This window comes from Opisthorchis viverrini, assembly GCF_000715545.1.
Source record: "Opisthorchis viverrini unplaced genomic scaffold opera_v5_354, whole genome shotgun sequence".
NCBI lineage: Eukaryota > Metazoa > Platyhelminthes > Trematoda > Opisthorchiida > Opisthorchiidae > Opisthorchis > Opisthorchis viverrini.
The window spans coordinates 205,218-226,479 of NW_008752014.1; the positions used below are offsets into that span (position 1 = coordinate 205,218).

Here is a 21,262-nt window from a genome sequence, read left to right on the forward strand (position 1 = left end):
GGAATGACTCGCTGAACGATCAGGGAAAGAGTCTCTTCGAATCCAATCGTAGGCTTATAAGGATAGCGCAGACTGGTATTTTCTGATCAGACATGTCGAGCAAAGAACTGCGTGCTGGGTGCGTCAAAAAATCTTCCGTTTAAAATTGTTTTTTCTATCACTTGATTTTAGCTCGGCTGGTAACCATTTTACTCAGATTCACACTTACATATGTTCACCATGTTCACTTCAGCGACTCAAAGAAGGCTTGGGGTATTGAGCCCTGCAGCTCCGCAATCATCCACATTATTGTACGGTGCTTTAAACTGTGTTGTAGTTCTGTCCGACTGGTCAGGTCCATTAGGAAAGGAACATTGGTCATGTTTCCCCAACTCTTAGACCTTTTCCCACGTCATTCGTCGAACCCCAAGAAGGAGTAAGGCCTGTTCGAGCGCCAGGTATAGTTGTACACAATAGCTGACCACTAACTCCTCACATGCAGATCGCAGTTAGATGAATCAACTAAGTGCGAGTGACTACTAATTGTGTATAGCTGAGTCTTAATGGGTTGAACTAAGTGTTGTGAAGTGTGTGAGCAAGCGAGTGACCCAGCCTGTCTCAATAGCTACTCGAAAACGCTATTTTGGAAAGAATGGGCACATATAACTAGAGCATGGGGTCTGCCAATGGTAAACTGGAGTAGTTCAGAGGACGTTCAATGGCGTCGGAAACAAGGCGAGGCTTCAATGGCGATGGGTAGAGATTCGTGCAACATCCAAACGTTACCATTGCCAACGGTTAGGGTTCACCTACATAAGATATTCAGCTCCATAAACGTGTGAAGTAAAGGATTTGTTTTTTGATAATTGCGGTTACCCCACTTGAGACGATCATATGAGTAGAGACCAGCATTCCAATGCAGCAATTTGTCTCGAATATATTTAATAGAGGGGGTTGGGCACTGGATAAATTTCAATCAAGATAAAGAAAATCAGTCAAAAGGGGCGCAATTTTTGTTAGTATTTCAGAGGCTTGTGACAGTCAGATGTGACTATCCAGCGTTATTAGCGAGGCCATTTATGCAAAGCAGGTGACTATACTAATTAGCATTCTTGATTTAATCGCTTTATTCGTTCGAAATGGACATCGAAATTTTTACAACCACTAAGACACTGACCTAATACCCGGTATCCATGTACGGTCGTCCTATTTTTAAAAAATGAATCGAATTGCTCGACTAGCGGCGTCCCCTTCAATGATGTCACGAATTTTGTGAACACAGAATGTGTCAGTTTTCATTCATCCTAGAGATCGAAGAGTAAGTTCAGTATCTATTTATTCAGTGAGGAAGTATAGGCCTAGTGTAGCTTCAACGAGGAGCTGATGCCAGGTAGCTGGACAAGTGTACTCGCATGGTAACTGAAAAATTCAGATCAGAATCACCGGAGGATTTCACTGAACGAAATGAGTACGCCGTCTAACAAAAATCGGGTAGTTAGAGGTCTTCACCTGATAGTATTAGTTGACACACAAAAGAGTTATGTATTACTTCACCGAAGAGCAGACATAGTGGGAGCAAACATGTTTTTAAAAAATGTCGCTGATTGTTAAGGTCTTTTTGCGGCGCACCGTTAATCCATGTGAGTTCACGCCCCGGAGCAAAGAGACGCTGCTTTAGAGGACTCACAGCTCCAAATTTTAAACCATCGCTTATCGTTCATGCCAATCAGTACAGCCTACAATTAGATATCCCATATCAAATTTTGTTTACTGTGCTTGATAAGCTTCCTCTACAGGCTATCTGACGAGATGTGCAATAAAACATATCATCAGGATGTCAGAGGGACGTACGACATATGACTGGTACCAACCGAAACATGAGGCGGCCTTCGTGCAGCACACTTGTCAGAAGAATATCATACACGAGAGGTTCAGTTAAGCCTCCCGTGAAGACCAGATTGATTTGCAAATGAGTGTATGTGTCAAGTAGTTCAAGTAGAACATAAAGTTGACAGAGCCTCAGGGACTGCGCCCACCTGATGAGCCCCAAGAAAGGCGAAACTGGTAGTGGGTTGTCGAAGAGTCTTCGGCAACCTAGTGGGTAGTTTCCTTTATAAGATAAGTTTACTGCTCACTATCGTCTTAAAAAGCCGTAGTGTACCAAAACTATGGATGTAAATAAAATTCATTTTCAAAACTTTCTGAAATCGTACCCAGGTAACTTGAATAGCCTGACTGGCGCCAGCAGGTTAGTGCACTTTTCGGTAACTGTCATACCGGGGAAAACTGTGCACGTGAACTGCAACTGGATAGTTAACATTTCTGTCAGTGTCACTTGAAAATTCGAATAAACATTGTAGCAGGCGCCATGAAGACGGAGGATACGTCCTGACACCTCAGAGGAAGTATTCACTCCTACAACAGGCCACCGGTTTGACGCTTGAGTACATCTCTGTGTGTATGATAATGAAAACGACGTGAAACTATTGTGGAACGTTTTTTGTCAAAAACCTACTGTGACGTGGCTTCACTGGTTACGACAGATGATCTACAGAAAGCAAATTGTCTGTATGGAGCTTTTAGAGTAGAAGTCGCTGTCCAGGAAAGATACAAATGCTATTTCTCCGAAAATCTTCCCAGGCCCTACTTCTCTAAAGCATATGCAAGCTGTCGAATGGGTGAAGTTTTCTTCCCCTGATCACAGCTCTACAGTAAGCTCTACAGTGTGTTGTGACCAAATCCCTCACTGGTGTGATTTTCACAGAAACTACGCATTATCTTAATATATGAAACAATGCACAGCTGTGTACATCCATCTTTGTCGGTAGTCCACAGATATGGGACCTATCAATGTGGCCTGCTAAGAACAGGAGTGAGCTATTCAACACGACATGACTCCAAATCAAGCACTTTGGTGTGCATGTGGTCTGCCTCCAAGCTCAACAACGTCAATTCATGCCTGTAACACAGTTATGTGGTTGTTCCGTTTATATGCGGAATGCCCAATGTTGGACACGTCCTTGTTTGAGTAGCCTGTAGCCTTCACTCACTAGATCGCGCGTCACAAGCATTCAAATCACGTAACAACTGTCTCACTTGGAACCTTAGCCGACATCTGCGCCACGCACCAAGCTTACGAACTTCAACCACATCAGATCAAGCGGTATCCATGTTTGTGCAATTATCGAATACGAACGGACGCCCCTCTCACCACACAACACACACGAAATAGGCATGCAACTCGGCCCAACACACATACGCACAGGACAGGAAGTCAACCGAGCTCCACAAGTTTCCACGGACAACTACGGAACATTTGTAGCAGCTATATTGCAGAGAAGACACTTTCCAGGTCCGTAACTTCATTCAGGAACTCTCCTCAGTTGTCCTCAAACAGTGAGTCACTTTTTGACGCATTCTTTTCTTGCATTGTATTTATTTTTATTGAACTCATCGTCATTCTGGTAAAACACATTTTTTAGTGCTGGTCATCTAATAAGGTTAAACCCAGGGCACTAACAAACCCACGTGAGGTTCGACATGAAGGAATTCGCCGTAGCTGGAAGACAATATTAAGAACTCATACCTCAGATTTCGACAATCTCCATCCAAAACGAGCCAAGGAGTGCTAGAACAACATGCACGAAGTACCACTGGAAACATCACATGCTTCTAGCATCTCTTAGAACAAACGGTCAGCATTCGTTTATGTGGACACAAGGACGGAGAGGACGCATACGTGTACTACCGGATCGATTTGTTTTCCTTTCTTTTAACACCATCAAGAAGCCAACACTGCTCTGTCGGATACCTCCAAAAATCCACATAGTCCGTGTTGCATTAAAACATACCTACAAGACGAAACATCACAAAGCAGCTGTTGTAATCTATGGGGACCCGTATCCGCAAGCATACTCCTTACAAATCCAGTTAGCCGACTAAAAAAATCCGTAATTTGGACAATCGAATTGGCTCAAACCGAGGTCACTCTGATGGCTAGGCATCTTGCTCAGTCCACAGCGATGGAGTTTTTGGGAATGGTTTGAGAATCGACGACGTCGTCCGAGCTTCTTCTGGTTACCCCTGTCACTAAAAACCAAAATTCTCGATTAATCAAAACGCGTGACTTCAGCCTAACATTCTTCTAAACAGGACAGGCAAGGAGAATATCAGAACACAGTTGTTCATGCCATGTTTGCCTGCACTTTCTCCATGGAGTTGCGTACCATGATACCGGTGCTCAAAGACAAAATCTTAAGAATCACCCACAATCTTTCGGCCATTTCGATCTTACTTTTCTATTACTTTGATGTATTTCTCGAACAACATTCCTGTCGACCTAGAACAGTATTACGATAATCTACTCTCAAATCCATGTTTGGATTTTGTGAAGAGAAAGAGATCTCAGTGGAAAAAAAGGCCTCATCCGTTCTGAATGCTGAAGCACCATACTTGGCATGCAGCGCATTCACTTGAAAAACATTACACCTAGTAGAAATTCAATCAAGTCTCACCCTGACGTCATTTTACCATGCACATTAGTGTTTGTTCGTAAATCACTACGATGTTTGTGTCAATATTCAGAAAATTTTCCAGTATTGGCCGATCGCTACTTGGAAAATTTGTGTATCGGATCATATACAGAATAAAAATAGGGGTTTCTAAACACAGGGGTTCATACTGCATTTCTTTTAAGCGACAATCAAGCTGGTAACACAGCATCCTTCGACTACAAATCACCGAGAACTTCATGAAAACGCCCCACCATGCCTGTTTTTAGAAGACCTTTGAATTGACAGGTAATCACTGAATCCATGGTTCAGCTCTAAAACCGATATTCCTTAAAATTTCGTGTACTTCGTGCATATAGGCGTTTCACTGCTGGACGCCTTCCTGAGACATAACCGGTATCGTTGTCCGATTCCACAAGGCTTGCGACCTCCGAAAACAAATTCTTGGAAGTAGGCAACTCAGAAGTCTTGTTGGTGTTAACCTCTCAAAGTTGACGTACATGGAGTTCCGGTAAGAACCATCTAACAGCGCGACTGGCGTTGAATCTGTTGTGCTTTGTTTCAGATCCTATTAGCCGTATTTGCTCTGCAGCAATGCCAGCACATCTAGCGCCCGATCGAACGGTTCTTTGGACGACTGAAGAAACTAGGCGCTGTTTGGCGAAAGCGGACTTGTCCAGCACGTGTGGTAGAGGAGACTCCGTAGGCCCAGTGGATCAGGTCTGTAGTTCACGTAGGAAAGTCGTCAATCGACATCAGTATTCTGTAACATAACGGAATGCTCAATGTGCTACGATTGTTGCAACCATTGGAGACGTCAGACGATCACCCAGAACATGCTGTGTACTAATAGACAACACTCTTTAACCAAATAATTACTCTTTTACAGCGTACGAAAACCAATCGGATTAGGTTAGTGATTGACATCCTTGAAACATGGTAAGCGTTTGGAAGAGACTCTAGAAGACGATTCTGATAAGTACGTCTAACATCCGGATCTGTCAGTCTTTCAGTTTCTGAGCGATTTGTCCGCACCTTATGGGGCCTTAGAAAACGCAGAGAGAAGCGACTCCGGACGAGCGCGCGGCCGGAATCCACAAATGTGTTACAAAACAACCGGCAGTCAGTTATTGATCAACGCCATCGGAAGCTGATGGCAATGTGGTCGATTTGAGTTTGTGGCCAGTCTGCCGTCGGAGGACACTAAGTGGCCAGACGACTGCATAAAAACAGCCTGCGATCAGCACACAGCTGAAGCAATCGTTCAACGTTGTCCGTACGTACCGAGTCCAGTCCATGCCGGCCTCCTAATTGAGTCCCACATACGCTAAGCCTCCCACTTGTGCATTCATATCTCCGATAACCACCACGATATCTGAGGTTTTAGCTCGCCGCAACAGAGCACTCAGGGCGTCCTAAAACCTGTCCTTGATGGCGTCGAACCTACAGTCAGTTGGGGCGTAGGCAGACACGATTAACAGACTTCTATCAACGTGCCGCTTGTGATAATCCTTCACAGACGTTGCCAGACGAACCGCGCAGAGGCAACTATCAACAGGTATCTAGTCAAGTAAGGACCCTTCCGCCTGGTGACTTAGCACGATACCAACCCCTACACATCCCGCCGCAGCAACCTCTGGATCGTAAGAGGTGAACAGCCGGAAGCGAGCGGAGACTAACGGAGCGGTTAGCTCAATTACTGTGCTTGCATCTTGGATTCTCGTTTCTGATACACACATCAATGTCAAGCGAGCCCAGTGTGAGTGCAAGAACAGCTTGTTGTCCCGCTTGTATCAAAATGTGGATATTGAGCGCGGCCAGATAGACTAGGTGTCGAGGCTAAAAGATTGATTTGGAGATACCTGAGGATGTCAGCGCCATGTGACGAGCAGACGCTGCCCGCGAAACCGATGCAAGACGAACGGAGTCATCAGTCTACCGTGCTGGGCCTACAAGGGGATGTCCATCCGTCGATAGTCTATATTTCACATAACACTTATTGTAGCATGTAAGGCACGAATAAGTGAGATCTGGAAATAGGTGAATTCAAACAGACATTTAGTAAAACTGTCACGTTCGAAGGAGACCCCTTCAATTCAATTCAATTGATCAGCTATAAGCGTGTGCAACAGGTACATCGGTTCAAGCTGCTACAGTTTCGATCACCGGGAAACGGAAAAGTGGAAGCATGTTCAGTTTGTTCGGAAATTGAGTACCTACGCATTGAAGGCAAGAGCTTTAATGCACGAGCACCACTGACTGCGCCATTGGGCCATTTCCGCCAATTTCATTAGCCACTAGTGGTTTGAGTCCCGGGGTCCCCATCCAGAGGAGCGGTAGTTGCCCACCCGACTAAGTTTACTGGTTAGTGTTTTCGTACTTCGTTGCTAGGTCATACATTGTCCACCTCTCGGTCGCTTCCACTCAGCACAGAGCTGGGAGAAAAGAGCTCTGTAAGGCAGACGGTCTTCTGGCATGCGGAGCACATGTCCAAACCAACTAAACCTATGAAGCGTGAGCAATTCATCCATGGTTGGAGAGTGCCTTCTTCCTAAAACTATCTGGCGTACCTCGGCATTACTAATCCGATGTTCCCACCAGACCTGACCAATGCTGCGAAGGCACCGATGATCAAACACTGACATCTTCCGTATATCTTCTGCGCGTATGGGCCACGTCTCTGATCCATAAAGCAGTATGGATCGCAAAACTGCAGTGTAAGCTCTTCCCTTGACAGACAAGCTCACTTCACGCCAGCGCCACATGTGTCGAAGGTTGGCAAAAGCTGCTCTGGCCTTTCGGATTGGATAAATGATCTCATTTCCAACCAGTCCACCAGAACTTATACAGTTGCCCAGGTAAACAAATTTATCTACCACGTCGATTGGCTCAGCTGCAAGCATGAGGTGTAGGTTTGATCCCATCCAGTCTTGTAGCAGCAATTTACACTTTGCGGGTGTGAAGCACATGCCAAACTGTACGGCAGAGTTAGTTAGGTTATTTGAAATCGTTTGAGTTTGGGGATCTAAACCAAGGAGAGCAATATCGCCTGCATACTCAATGTTTGTGAGGGAACGTCCCGGGGACATTTCGATTCCCGAAGTTTCAGAGGCAAGCAGAGAAATTTCGAATAGCATATCAATAACAAAGTCGAAGAGGAAAGGGGAAAGGGGACAGCCTTGTCTTACACCACTGGATGTAAACTCAGGTGAGAGCTTCCCGTATACCCGTACGAGTCCACAAGAGTTCGCATACAGTGCCCTCATAAGGGAGAGAAATTCGGAAGGGACACCTTTGATCGCCAGACAATGCCAAAGTTGCTGAAGATCGACAGCCAAAAACAGCTTTCAAATCCAGAAAAACGAGCAACGTGGGACGTCTGAAGGAGTGGCGCTGTTCAAGAATTTCCCAAGGCAAAGATATGGTCGATGCACCCTTGACCAGGGTGAAACCCAGTTTGATTTTCACAAATCTGTTTCTCCCGATAATCCATCAACATAAGCAAAATAATACCAGAAGGCACTTTAGATGCGACGGATACGAGGCTAATACCGCGATGGTTTTCAGATGACGTTCTCGCTCCCTTTTTGAAAACTGGGATGAAGGTCGAAGAGCTCCATTCGGCTGGTACCCTATTTTTGTTCCAAATCCTCTGTCGTGTGGTGTTCAGAATGTTCACCAGGACGCGCGAGGGTTAGACTATCCCAGCCAGGTGCCTCGTCGCGCTTCTAGATTGAAATCTCACGCTGGATTTCGGTTGCTGATGGTGGGTTGGTGTCAATGTTCCATTCGGGCCCGCTTGGTTCTTCCAAGCGGGTTGTGTTGAAGGAGACGAGGTAAACTGTTCCTGGAAGTGCTCATCCCATTGCTCAAGACGGCGATTGAGGGACTGAATCGTTGTTTCGTCTTTCTCGCATACTGTCTCGTTGACACCTATCTTCTCCTAACCCGTTGGCCGAATCAGTTGAAACAGGGCGCGGCTGTTGCCGGCAGCGAAAGCCTTCTCCATTTCCCGGGCCTTCGAAATCCACCAGCGTTCTGTCATTCTTCAAGCTCCTGATTATCCGATGTTTGAAGGATCTGCGTGCGCCATCATAATCGCTAGTTGCTGGTATGGTCTTTCTGGTAGAAATAAGACCTGCTGACTTCGAAAATATACAGTGTTCATTGAGTCGAGTCTGATAGGCCGGAAAAACAGTTCTGAAAGGTGACGGCATTACTTCCTTGATTCGCCTCCATTAAAACATCAAGCAATCTTCGCCGTCCACATGACTGTGTTTCCAGTAGCTTTCTAGCCAGATCAGCTCGACACAATTCAGCTACTGAAACTTGTCCAAGTTGATGAACAGAGTTGCTCTCGGCACGCGCAGAGCTGGCGGAAAGGGAAATGCCCAGCAGGCCCGCACGATGGTGTGATCAGAGTCAAGTAACTGATAACCATATGGTCCAATTGAGTCCACGACTGTCTTGTGGTAGGTGGCCTCCAAGTAACTCGGTGTGAGCGTTTGTGTTGGAAGTTCGTACTGGCCAGGAACAGACGATGATTCGCACACAACTGAAGGGGCCGCCCCCCATTATCCGTACGCTCAGCATCGACTGCAAATCGACCACCTAACTTTACTTCTTCCGGACTTAGTACTCCAACTTGGGCATACATATCACCCACCAGGGTGAATCCTATATCGGTCGTTCTTGCCGACCGAATCAGCCGTGACAGACCTTGATAAAACTCGTCCTTCTCAGTCTCAGAACTGCTATTTGTTGAAGCGTATGCTGGCACGACAAACGAACACCGTTTACCACATCGACCGGGGTTAATCTTAATTGAGCCCCACAACCGCACAGTACAAAGGCGACTGTTTACTAGGATCCAGTCCAGTAAGACACTTTCAGACCTGAGTGATACTTTCCGGTTGCCCAGGCCGAAGGAGAGAGGTTAGTTGAGCCCACCTTGAGCCTTTGACTCGAAAGTCTGACCCACAAGGCAGTGGAAGGATGTAGGGTTTTGTTCAGGGACCCTGCCCCTAGGTCTGGACCGCGAGACAGCGGTTTTTAGGGTTTTCTCGTGGGACCCTTCCCGAAGTCGGTGACTCAATAGTCTGACCTACTTGGCTGTGGGGGACCGGTCTGGCCCGAGGGCGCAAGGAGTGGGGCATTACTGTATCACTCCGGATGCGGCTGCGCACAGCAGGTGCCTTTTGAGCAGCACCGGGCTCTTTGGTTTTAAAAGTATTTCGATCGTATTGAATAATGCGGTCACGGTCAACCGTGGGGCAATCGGAGTGCGCGCTTTTTAGGGCCGACCTTTTCTAACGTGTCATTCCTCGGTAGAAGTTCGCATCACTACATTCATACGAGCATGATGGTCGCCTGGGGGAGACACCTTACTGCCTTGACACTCCTATCACAGAGGACAGTACGACTTTACCCCAAACCGTCTCGTAATACGATCACTCGCAGTACAGGGACTCGTTTTTCTTCGTCGGGCTGCTCTCCGTTGGCCTTCCTGGCATGGTTGAATCTTTAGGAACTAAGTTCCATCCAGCTTCTATAAATACTTTTTTTCGAAAAGGACTAACTCTAGGAAATCGTTTTCGGACGGTCGTATCAATCAGTGTCTCCAGATGACAACTACACCACACAAAATGACATAGAGTTTGATCATGTTAACCGTACCTTGACAGCAAAACAGCCGACACTGAAAACAACAAGTTAACGACCCACGACGGGTTTCGCATGAATGATCGCAACGTCCTCCGGTGTGAGCAATAGCAGGGGTTCGGGTGACTGATTACACATCTGCTGATGGTAAGTCTTGTGATAAAATTTCAGAACTGCCCAAGTTCTTCACGAACTTCACTCCTAACAGCTGGAATGAATAAATTTTGCTCAACACGTGGCGGTCTCCAACAGAAAGAACTGGTATAAAAATGATGGGCGAGTGCGAAAGCGTGAGATCAGTTCAGAGTACCATTCCACATAATGAATTTCATCACATTAACTTTTTTCCGTCTCGACACGTTCATGAAACACTTCGCCACGTTTATGGTGGATATGGACGACGCCTTGGCTGCTATTTCCTTAACTCTGTCCCAGAGGAACCATGAAAATCAGTTTTTGGGCCCTATGTGTTTGTCTTCGCACGCTAGATGGGTTAGTATAACCTATCTGCTCTCAATTGGGTTTCGGACCGGTAATATAAGTTTGCCGGTCTAACACTGCATGATGAGAAAGAAATCAGCTTCTGATGATGTGGCGTGTGAACCACTGAGCTGGCTTATCCAAATACTATTTTCGCTAACATACCCGTAACGACAGACTGATGTAGTACTCGCCAGAATATGTGGATGTACATAGCAAGTCAGTATTCTTAGTTTCCTTGATTGAGAAGACTCACCTCTAACTAAAATTGATTTATTGCGTATGCTCCTAGTCTACAGCTAGGTTATTTTTCTGACCCCGGACAATGGGAGATTTCGTCCAAAATAAACGGTTTAGGCTTAATACATTGTTTAACCTTCCTGTTATCGCTTTGAAACATTCTCTGGATGTGTCTGATAACCATAGTCACCATAAACACCAGTTTCTCATATTTGAATACACTGCCATCGGATATGAAACAGCCACGGCCTGCTGGAAATGACGAACTATTAATAACACCCTGAAGAAACCGTTCAGCTGTTTTAACACACTGTTACTCGTTTCTACAGTTAGTCACCAGGGCAAAAGGAACGAAGTCGGAAAAACTCACATCAACAGATGGCTTCTGCTGCTGTGTTGTTGAAATGACGAACTTGGCGTCTCGACCTCTATTGGATTTCGTAGCGGGACAGTGCGCTTTTAAGTTCACATAAGTCTATACTGACAGCGTAGCCTTGGGCACGCACAGATGTTAACCTTTGTGTTTATCGGACGGAGCGAAACATTTAGCCAGTTCAATTTTTCCTGAAGCCAAAAATATCGTCGCGTTTGACAGGCCCAAGCACACACGGGGTTTCCTTGTTCGAATAATCTAGTTGTTCAAATGGTCTAAGATACACCAGTTCGAACACCACTGCCGCTACAAAAACAGAAACGGATAAATGACAATTAACACTATCACGATCACCCCAACAATAGGCTAGTAATTGAAAAATTGTGTTCTGCAACATACAGCTGGTTTATTTGCTTCATAGAAATATGGGAACATGTAGGCAGCATGTAAAAATGCTACTACGGGTCGAGCAGGATGACGAATTTGCCGGTAAGGTTCGGCTTGCGTTTACCTTGAACGAAATGCATTGCCTAAGTTGTTGAGTACGTGTCGTTTCCAGATAAACTAGCGCTATCCTCTTCCTGAATCCTAATTATCCCCAAATAGTTCCATCTGCTTCGAACGTTTCGGTTAACTTGACAAGCGCATTTTGGTCATACCAGACACTATTAGCTCACCGGAATCGAACAGGCTGTCTGTCAGATAATACACGTCGATGGAGGGAGGTAATTTTGTCGACTTCGCGTGCCTGTATCGATTCAGTGTGGTTTGAATTCGCTAGTTACATCATTTTCTTTTGAATGCAGTCCAATGCGACGGATTTGTAGATAAACATGTTAAAGAACTTGGAGGATCCTTATATCATACCGGCCCAAAACGACAAACGTTTTACTCCGCTTTGGAGTCCTCAGAAGGACTAATGCTTCTTGTTTCGGTCCTAATGCTTGTTGGAAACAGAGAATCATGCTAAAAAATGCCACTCTTAGATCCAAGACAGTGTCTCCCACCAACAATGATTAAGACTGCGATCCGATCAGAGGAGATGCAGCACTTCTGATTCCGTCACACTTGTCCTTTCTTCGTCGTGTCCCTTCTCTTGTTGAAAATTACTGCATCAAGGAATGACCTTCCCGTTTTATGATCGCAAGTTCTATGACGTTTGCAGTATTCCACTTAAAATCCTACAGGATTTCTAGGAATCCCATTCCTCGCTTTGTTCAGCTCCCTGTCAACTACGAACATCCTACGCTGTGACCCTTAACTTCTCTCGCGTTTCGTGCTGTTGTCCATACCGATCATCCCTTTGGTTCAGTGCGCCATCGGTCAACGCATTATCGGCTATTCTACTCTGTTCTTGGTTTCCAACTAAACAGAGTTGATTTTTTCAGTGAAATTCAGCCGTAAATTTCTCCCTCACACAAGTATTCATAACATCAACCTATATCCAATCGTTGGCCTAAATTTTATCGTCAGCTGCGCCCGTGTTAGATTGCCTCACTTCTTGGTACACCTCTCCACGTTCCTCTAGTGAGTTTGAAAATTCTACAGTAAGATTGGCAAGCTGGCGGAAAATTACACATCACATGAGTGATAGTTAGGGATTCCGATAGCATCGGAGCAGTCTATTGACTAAAATTCAGTAGTCAAAACAAAATGCCATCTTGCCGATCAAACTACCAAACAACACTCTGGGCAAAGACTTGAACAGGAGACCCAGAGAAAAATGGACCGATAACCAGCTCAACCGCGCAGTACCTAGCAGACACAGCGCACAGCACTGTCCACACAAATTTGCTGTATTGTTTACAAGGCTGTCGCTAATCAACGTAGATCAGTGCATCACACACATTCAGTGGCTGTAGCTATCGATATCACGGGCTGATTTTTTGTCAGCGAAAGACGCATGTTGGACTTGCCATATTACACCCCTCCCCATACATACATCCGGTGCTGTCTCCGATATTGTCTCCTGATCGGCTCTCTCCCACAGTGCTCACTGGATTGTGTTACATACGGCTGTGCTAGCCTTTGTAAATGGATGACCGGAGAACACCTTGAAAATGTTTGCCGATCCATCTATGTTATTTTACATGTGAACTTTAAGAATATCACGTACTTCAATGTGATCCATAAAGGTGCCAAAACTGGTTACTCTGAGCCAGTAAGTCGAGGATCGACTGAAACAGCGGATTTCACATGAGTACCGCCCAATGGAGTACAACTAAATAAAAAGGCGTTGCTTTCATGCTAGCGGTGCTAGTGTCATGGCCCTGCCCGGAAACTATAACTAAAGACAGAAGCGAGAGGGATCAACATGAACTACATTGACTACTCCGAGCAACGGGCGCCCCACCAGTCATAAGTAAACTGCTCCACAATTATGAACATCGTCTGAGGCGTTACCTACGATAACCAACTCCCTTCAACACCAACTGTCTCATTGCGTACTTGAGGGTTTTGCGGTATAGTTTTTCACTAAAAGCCATCAGAAGTAGCAAAGCTGCAAAAATCGGAAGGAAATTCGGGTGAAAATCCAGCTGAACCAGTTTTATTGAAGGAATAAATGCATCTGGGCTGAGAAGTATCAAGGAACGCGCCCTGAGTCCACGACAATGACAGCTTCCATGTGGGCTTTCCTGGTATCCAAGTCTGACATTTCCCCCTCCCGTAGAAGCCTCAAGGTAATGTCCTCGAAGACGGAATTAACAAGCAGCTTGCTGTTCAAGTAATTGGTTGGAAATTCCGATACACAAACAGACGAAGCGAAACTGTAGTTGTCTATCAGAGTAGCACTTCCGCTGTGAGAGTGAACGAGGTGGACGATTCCCTCACCTTACACCCACTCCATTTTTCTCAGTGATGCCTAGTAAAGCCTCCTCCAAGTAAGGACAATCCCTACTCAATAAACATGAACAACGATCTTCGAGGCCCCGTCGCCCAGGAAAGCAAACAGGACGAGTCAACCTAAGTATTAAAACCATTCTCCTACCACACATCAGCCAAAGCAGGTCGGTATGTGGAAACTCGAAGTGAAAACGACAGAAGGTTCTTCTAGCCAAGGCTTGTGTGACAGTACCTTGGTACCTCCGCGCATCCAGGTCCACATATAAGGGACACAAAGCCCACACTCCTCATTGTGAGCTCTGGAAATAGTAAAAGTAAACTTGATACTTGTGAGAATAAACTGTAGAAAAATCTAGGATCTGAAAAACCGCCGGGTATAAACGGATGCAGAGCACCACCAAACCGAAAGTAAAAACCCACTGAGAAAAAAGCTCTATTACAAAACGCAATTATATTGGCAGAGGCAGTGCATCAATCAATGCATGGCACTTATCGTACAAATCACCGTATTGCTCGTCTCGTTCGATAAATGCTGCCATAATGGGACCAACGGAACCAGCGCTAGCCCCCAAGTCCATTCTTGATGGAACGTAACAATATGGGATGTTGTGTTCTTCGCAGATGATAGGTAAGTGGGATATTGAGTCAATAGGGCTGATGTCACCTGCAATTATTAGCAAACCGACTGCCTTTTTCTTTTCGATTGACTTCACAATGCTCTTTACTGCAAATTCAGCTTTCTTATTTCTCCGAGCTTTCCTAACCAATTTGTGAAGACGTTTGGCGAGCTTTTCTGAGGCCATTGGATTTGCGATTGCACAAGCAAATTGGATTTTTTGTTCATACGACAATTCACCTGACTCTTCATCCAGCACAACCTCTGAATCGTCCACCATTTTGTGTATGACCAAATGACAATACTTTTGAGCAAAAGCAGGAAGTTCGCTACAACCAGATAGAGAGATAAACATCACCAAGGGTATGCCGTGCAGGCACCATGATACCTATGAAACAACGCTCAAAAAATTCTTGCAGATAACGTTTGTTGTATGAAGAAATGGTGTACCAAGTCCAACAATACTATTTAAGTATCGATTTAGTGCGAATGAGAGACTACGCCAGACCACCTTTTCATACCTCTGTATAGAAGTCGCGCAATCGATACAAAAATGTTGCGTCCCAATATACTTGATCAGATCCACAACGGTAAACTGAGGGTTTCTTCCAGCATCGTCAGAATACTGCACCGTCCCAGTTAATCGCGCTGTTTAGATAAAGTACACGATTAATAAACTGCCGTAACCCCATCCCATCCATTTAGAGATGCCTATAGGTGGCGAACTCAGTAGTGGACAAATTTTATAAAGTTTACTGGAGGTCAATAGATCGTATAATTCGGGTCCTCTGACGAATAGAAAAAAATCGTCCAGCTGTAATGTCTTTCGGTGTTAGAGCGTGAATTTACTGACCGGAAGGTCTGTTTGAACCCGACCTCTGCCTCTCGACTTCCCCTGTCTAGGCTTGGGCAGCCTGGCAGTATCGCAGCCCTCGTGTGGCATGGCAGCTGGGCACCAAAAGGGTGCCACAGCTGAACCATTTTTTTCCAAGCCTAGGGAGGAGAAGTTCAGAAGCAGATGTAGGGTTCGAACCATATACCTTCCGGTCGGTGAATTCGCGCTCAAACCACTGAGCCATATCGTCTCCTTTTTGGGGGATACTTCCGGTCAGAGAGATAAACTTTCCAACTCTGGAAGGAATAGCCATTTAATGTGCTTGTGAAACAACCGAATCCCCTCAACAGATATCGAAGGGACAGATGCAGTTTCTTCACGTAGCAGAAGCACAAAGCCAATACAATACAGTTCAGCAGTCTACCTGAATATAACCCTAGTGTGATTGTGGTTCAACAACATACGAGATAATCTTGGTTATTATTAAAATGCGGGCTCTGTTTAATGGACTGTTATTCAGATGTCATAGACAAAAAGTTAGCGCAAAGCTAGTGGTAAAATACTAGTTGCCGACATTGTTTTATGAAGATTCTTTTCGGCTCACTTTTTCAAACAGAAGGGCACTTGGTGTACCGTTGTGCCATCAACTAGGACAAGTCTACTCCTGCTCGGCTGCAAGGGGCCTAACACGATGGCGCAGGGATTAGGGCATTAATGATGCTGCTGCGCACAGCAGGCGCTTTTTGAGCAGCACAGGACTCTTCGATTTTAAAAGTATTTCGACCGTGTCTAAACTTAAGCAACCTGGCAGTAACCCAGCACTCGTGTAACCCTCGGGTGGCATGGCAGCTAGGCACCGAAAGGGTCCTACAGCTGAACGTATTGAATAATGCGCCGGCGGTCACGGTCAACCGTGAGGCAATCGGAGTGCGTGGATTTTAGGGCCGGCCTTTTCTAACCTGTCCTTCCTCGGGGGACAGTCGCATGGCTGCTTCTATATATATGGACAGGTTGGTCGCCTGGAGTAGAGAACGCCTTACTACCTTCACACTGTTGTTGCAGGGGACAGTTTGCCTTTACCCCCAGACAGTCTTGTAATACTCATAGTAGGGCCTTTGTTGCTCCTGGTTTGAATACTTTCCCTTGGCCTTCCTGGCACGCTTGCATCATCATATGAAACGACGTTCCAGCCGGTGTAGTCCGTGGGAACTCAAGCCCAACGACCACGTCAAGGTGACAGACCGAATTGGTCAAACCAGCAATCGGTTCCATGAAGGGTCCCTCGAAAAACCCCTGGCAACCGTAATCTGGCGGTCCAGACTTTTGAGTATGAGGTTGGGGGAAGAGTCCCCAAACCGAGAACCCTACAATCTCGCATTGCTTTTTCGGTAGGGCTCTTAAGGTGAAGTACCTCAACCAATTCCCCTTCTCCGGACTGGGCTGCCGGGAAGTCTCGTTAACCTTTACATTTCTTTCTGCTCACTGACCCCTCTACATGTCTTCCACCCAACTCCTTTTGATCCACTTAACTATCAACTACCCTACTGTTGCTCCGTATTTAACTTATCATCATCGAAATCATCATCAATATCAGCTGTTATAGCTGCCCAGTTTGGTTTACAAATGATCTGGGGATGTGGGGTAGGTAGCTGCGCATTGGAGACGAGAGCTGATGAACTGCGTAAATTCAGGAGTCAGTGGACCGTTAAGTGGGGGGTTTGGAATGAAACTGTGCATTGAAGCCACTGACTTGGATGCATCAGCGTCAATGTGGGCGTGACTGAGCCCTGTATGACAATGTCTCTAGCCATTGATGCGGCCCGTCTAAGGGTACCCATCCAGGAAGACGGCAGTGACCAGCGCAGCTAAGTTTACTGATATAGCTGCCCAGGTAAACAAATTTGTCTACTACCTCAAACCTTCAACTGTTACCCGATAAGAGAGAGCGAAGACCTTATCAAAATAAGATCTGTTGCACATTGCGGCTTGCAACGTGCATACCATGTGTCAAAAGTACGCACGAGATGGCGATATGGCTAGATGGTTTGATCGCAAATTTACTGATCGGAAGGTTCGTAGTTCGAACGAAACTTCTGTCTAGCGACTTCCCCCGTCTAGGCTTGAGTAACCTGGCAGTATCTCAGCTCTCGTTGTTCCGTCAGGTGGCACGGCGGCTAGGCACCCAAAGGCTGTCGCAGCTAATGGACTTTTTACTGTGTTGAATTAGGCAACCGGTAGCTCTTGTTGAGACCTTGTTCTCTCCATCGACGTAGACTGCATCTGCGAAGCACGCATACATGGCCTTAGCTAAGTCATACACCTCAAACCACTCGAGATTAATCCAGATTCCTTGCACTGATTTTCTGGTGTCCAGTGGTCCTGATGATATGGCTCGCGGTATCCACGGAGTGAGTGTTGAGCATGGTCCCAGGGCTGAGTACGCTTTGCTGAATTCCGGTGGATATTAGCCTTCATGTGACTAGGTTGACCGGCCCAAACAAGATCAGTACATCTGGAAGCTGTAAACGGTGTTCGTTTGTTGTTTCACCATACGACCCGACAAAAGACAGCTCTGAAGCTGAGATAGACGGCTTCTACCGAAATTTGTCGCGGTTGTTACGGTCTGAGAGAATTAGAGATATCTTGACTCTATCAGGTGATCGTTCAGCTGTAGCACCCTCGGTGCCTAACTGCCATGCCACCCGAAGGTCGCAAGAGGGCTGGGATACTAGCAGGTTGCCCAAGCCTAGATAGGGGAAGCCGAGGGGCATATGTCGGGTTCGACCCACGGACCTTCCGGTCAGTAAATTTGCGCACTAACCACTTGGGCCATCTCGACCCTCAGGTGATATGTGTGCGCAGGTAGGCTTACCAAGTCCTGACGAGGTTCATCTTGGCGGCTGACTCGGAGTTCCGAGTTACCGGTAGAGCGGTTTCTTGGATTACATGCTGGACATCACTTACTTCTGGCGAGTACGAATTTTCAGCACAAGAGATCACGCCGTATGACTTAGAGGCCGCCAACTCCAGTCCTATCATGGACTCATTTGAACCATGCGGGGATCAGCTGTCGGTGGAAAGATTCGATAAATTATTGTCGTTTATTTTGGAGTACACCACTGGACTTTTATCAAGGCATTGGGGGTAAGTATCTATTCGCCTTACTCTGGACCACGCCGGCTTATGCGAAGCCATTCGGTTCACCAGCTGAAAAGCGACCCTGTTACTCAACAACACCGACATGCGTCAACCAGGAAGATTCCAGAATTCGACGGACACAATGGTGTTTTGGAAGATGTCTGAAGAAATGTCAAGAAAGCCAAGCTCACAGTTTTTGGTACAATCTGTCTGAAGGCCCTAGCATACTCCAATCACTGGAACTCGTTACGATCAGAAGCTCTGATTGAATTCAGAAAAGCTACACAACTCCCCAAACGACTGTGATGGCGGGCGCAGATCCCTCAAACGCTGAATGACAAATAGCCTAAAGATTGACATAGAGCACTGATGGGTCGCAAAAGCCCGGGGAAAGGGAGAGGCCTTTTGTAAGAAGGAAGTCACGCTACTCAAATGGTTTTATGCTCATGATAGTGTTATCTCATCCCGATCGACTACCGCTGTGCAGAACTTAACTGCCCGCACCTGAGTAACATTTGGGACGCCGTATCCCCTAGTTATTTGAAGTCAGCCAAATCAGCAAGCTGAAGCGAAAGCACCTAACAATTACGAAAGATCCTACCGACAGTGTTCATGCTACACAAGAGACCACCTCAATTGCCAGTGCTTCTATACTCTGTTTACTGGTAGTACGTCGCCCGCCCTTTAGCCGTTTCAAATCAGCACATGGCGCGAACTATATGTCCGAGCTCATGAAGTGGGACTTGTTAAACAAGAACACAGATACTATCATCCTCCTGGGCGATATGAATAGTCAGGCCGGCTGTCTAAGCTCTCCATAATCATACACGGGAGGTGGATTTAGAGTCGATTCCAAGGGTGGGCTTGACTGCACACAGATCTTTCGACAAACCTACGCCCGAAGCTTCCAAAACTCTCCACACCACACACGTGCACCTGTGCATTTACTACCGTGAATGCAAAGCACAAACCCGTGCATCAAGATAATTACAGTAAACAGGGTGCAAAGGGCTGAAACATGTCTGGCAGAAGGACTCAAGAATGTGATGTGAGAATGTCGAAAATGTGGAGTTACTGAGTCTGTTCGCTTAACATCATCATCGAGCTAGGGGTCACCAAGATGCCTTCCCACAAAAGATGATTATGGAATCGATAGATGGTAGCCGTACCTTTGGTGCATGTGGAGTTACTGAGTCTGTTCGCTTAACATCATCATCGAGCTAGGGGTCACCAAGATGCCTTCCCACAAAAGATGATTATGGAATCGATAGATGGTAGCCGTAGCACCCCTTTGGTGCCCAACTGCCATGCCACCAAAAGGAAGCACGAGAGTTGAGATATTCCCACGTTGCCAAAGCATAAACAGAAGTCCAAATGCAGAGGTCGGGTTAGACTGACGGAGAGACCAACAGCACATCCTTCAGGGGCAGAACGTCTGCAAACCAACAAGTTGTCACGCCAGTTTACCAATGTTTGAAGCTCGCTGGCTGCTGACGTGATTGAATAGAGTGACACCTTTATTTTCGAGCACACACTGAGGAGCATGCGGCATCAGTCTCAACAGTGACCACAAGTAAACATAAGCAAATGCTTAGATGGGGCTGAAACCGATTTTCTAACTGTGCCCCACCAACTGAATATACATATATCCGTCATTTGGACAAACAAGTTGGACGACCTCCAATGCCTAATATCATGAGAATAGGCAATTAGGTCTTAAGGATTGAGTCGGAAACCAGTCTAGGCTTGGGCAACGTGGCAGAATCCCAGGTCTCGTGCTTCCTTGAGGTGGCATGCCATCTAGGCACCGAAAGCGTTTTGCAGATGAACGATTATATTTTTTTTATCATCCAGCTGTAAAGACGTCCACGTTTGAGACGGCACCCGAATCTTCCTGACACTCCTCGACCAGGGGTGCCGCAGAAATGTGACGGCGCGGCAGCAGCAGTGGGATAACGTGAATATGCTGATAGGAGTGATGAAACGATGGGAAAAGGAATAGATCATGACTGTATGCAGCAGCAACGGGCGTTTGGCAAAACTCTATCCTGAACAGACCACATGCTAATGTAGAAACACGTCCCCCAGTAAAGAAAAGAATATCATTGATGATTTCGTAGGACTACCCTCATTCACTAAAGCTCAGAAACGTAGGTAGAACCGAGCATTTGGAAAAAGCCGCCGCACGTGCGAGACAGGGAACGACTAGGCGGTGAACGCGAGAGAATTTCGACCGCTGATTGGTCGATCGCTAAGTAGCTACCCATTGGAATCAGCGATTTAGAGAATGGTGCGCCGACCTGAGGCCGAAAGAATCGCGCATTGTAATTTTCCAGGTATACCATGTACTATATTGAGGAAAATACGAAGGAATCGCAATGCCACTCAACAGGGGCCAGACGAGGTTCATCCGAGTATCCTGAAGTAAACGTCGCAAAGCATCCCTACCTGGTGTTTCGTCAGTCACTTGATGAAGGCAACCTTCCCTTGTTTGGAAGGAAGCCATTAGCACGCCAATCTAAAAAACTGGTGACCGACTATCGCCCTGCGGCTAGAAGGCCGACGACCCTCACTGGCGAACTTTG

The 21,262-nt window shown here is 46.2% G+C and overlaps 1 protein-coding gene across 1 annotated transcript in view; it reads left to right on the plus strand.

Moving 5' to 3' along the window:
- Nucleotides 1–20,633, plus strand: part of T265_10337 (hypothetical protein) — a gene marked incomplete at both ends in the record, with an annotated part of 64,591 nt that extends 43,958 nt beyond the window's left edge. The window contains one exon of the mRNA XM_009176677.1: nucleotides 20,540–20,633. Within this exon, the coding sequence (XP_009174941.1) occupies nucleotides 20,540–20,633 (94 nt within the window). The remainder of the gene's footprint in view (nucleotides 1–20,539) is intronic.
- Nucleotides 20,634–21,262: the final 629 nt, after the last annotated feature.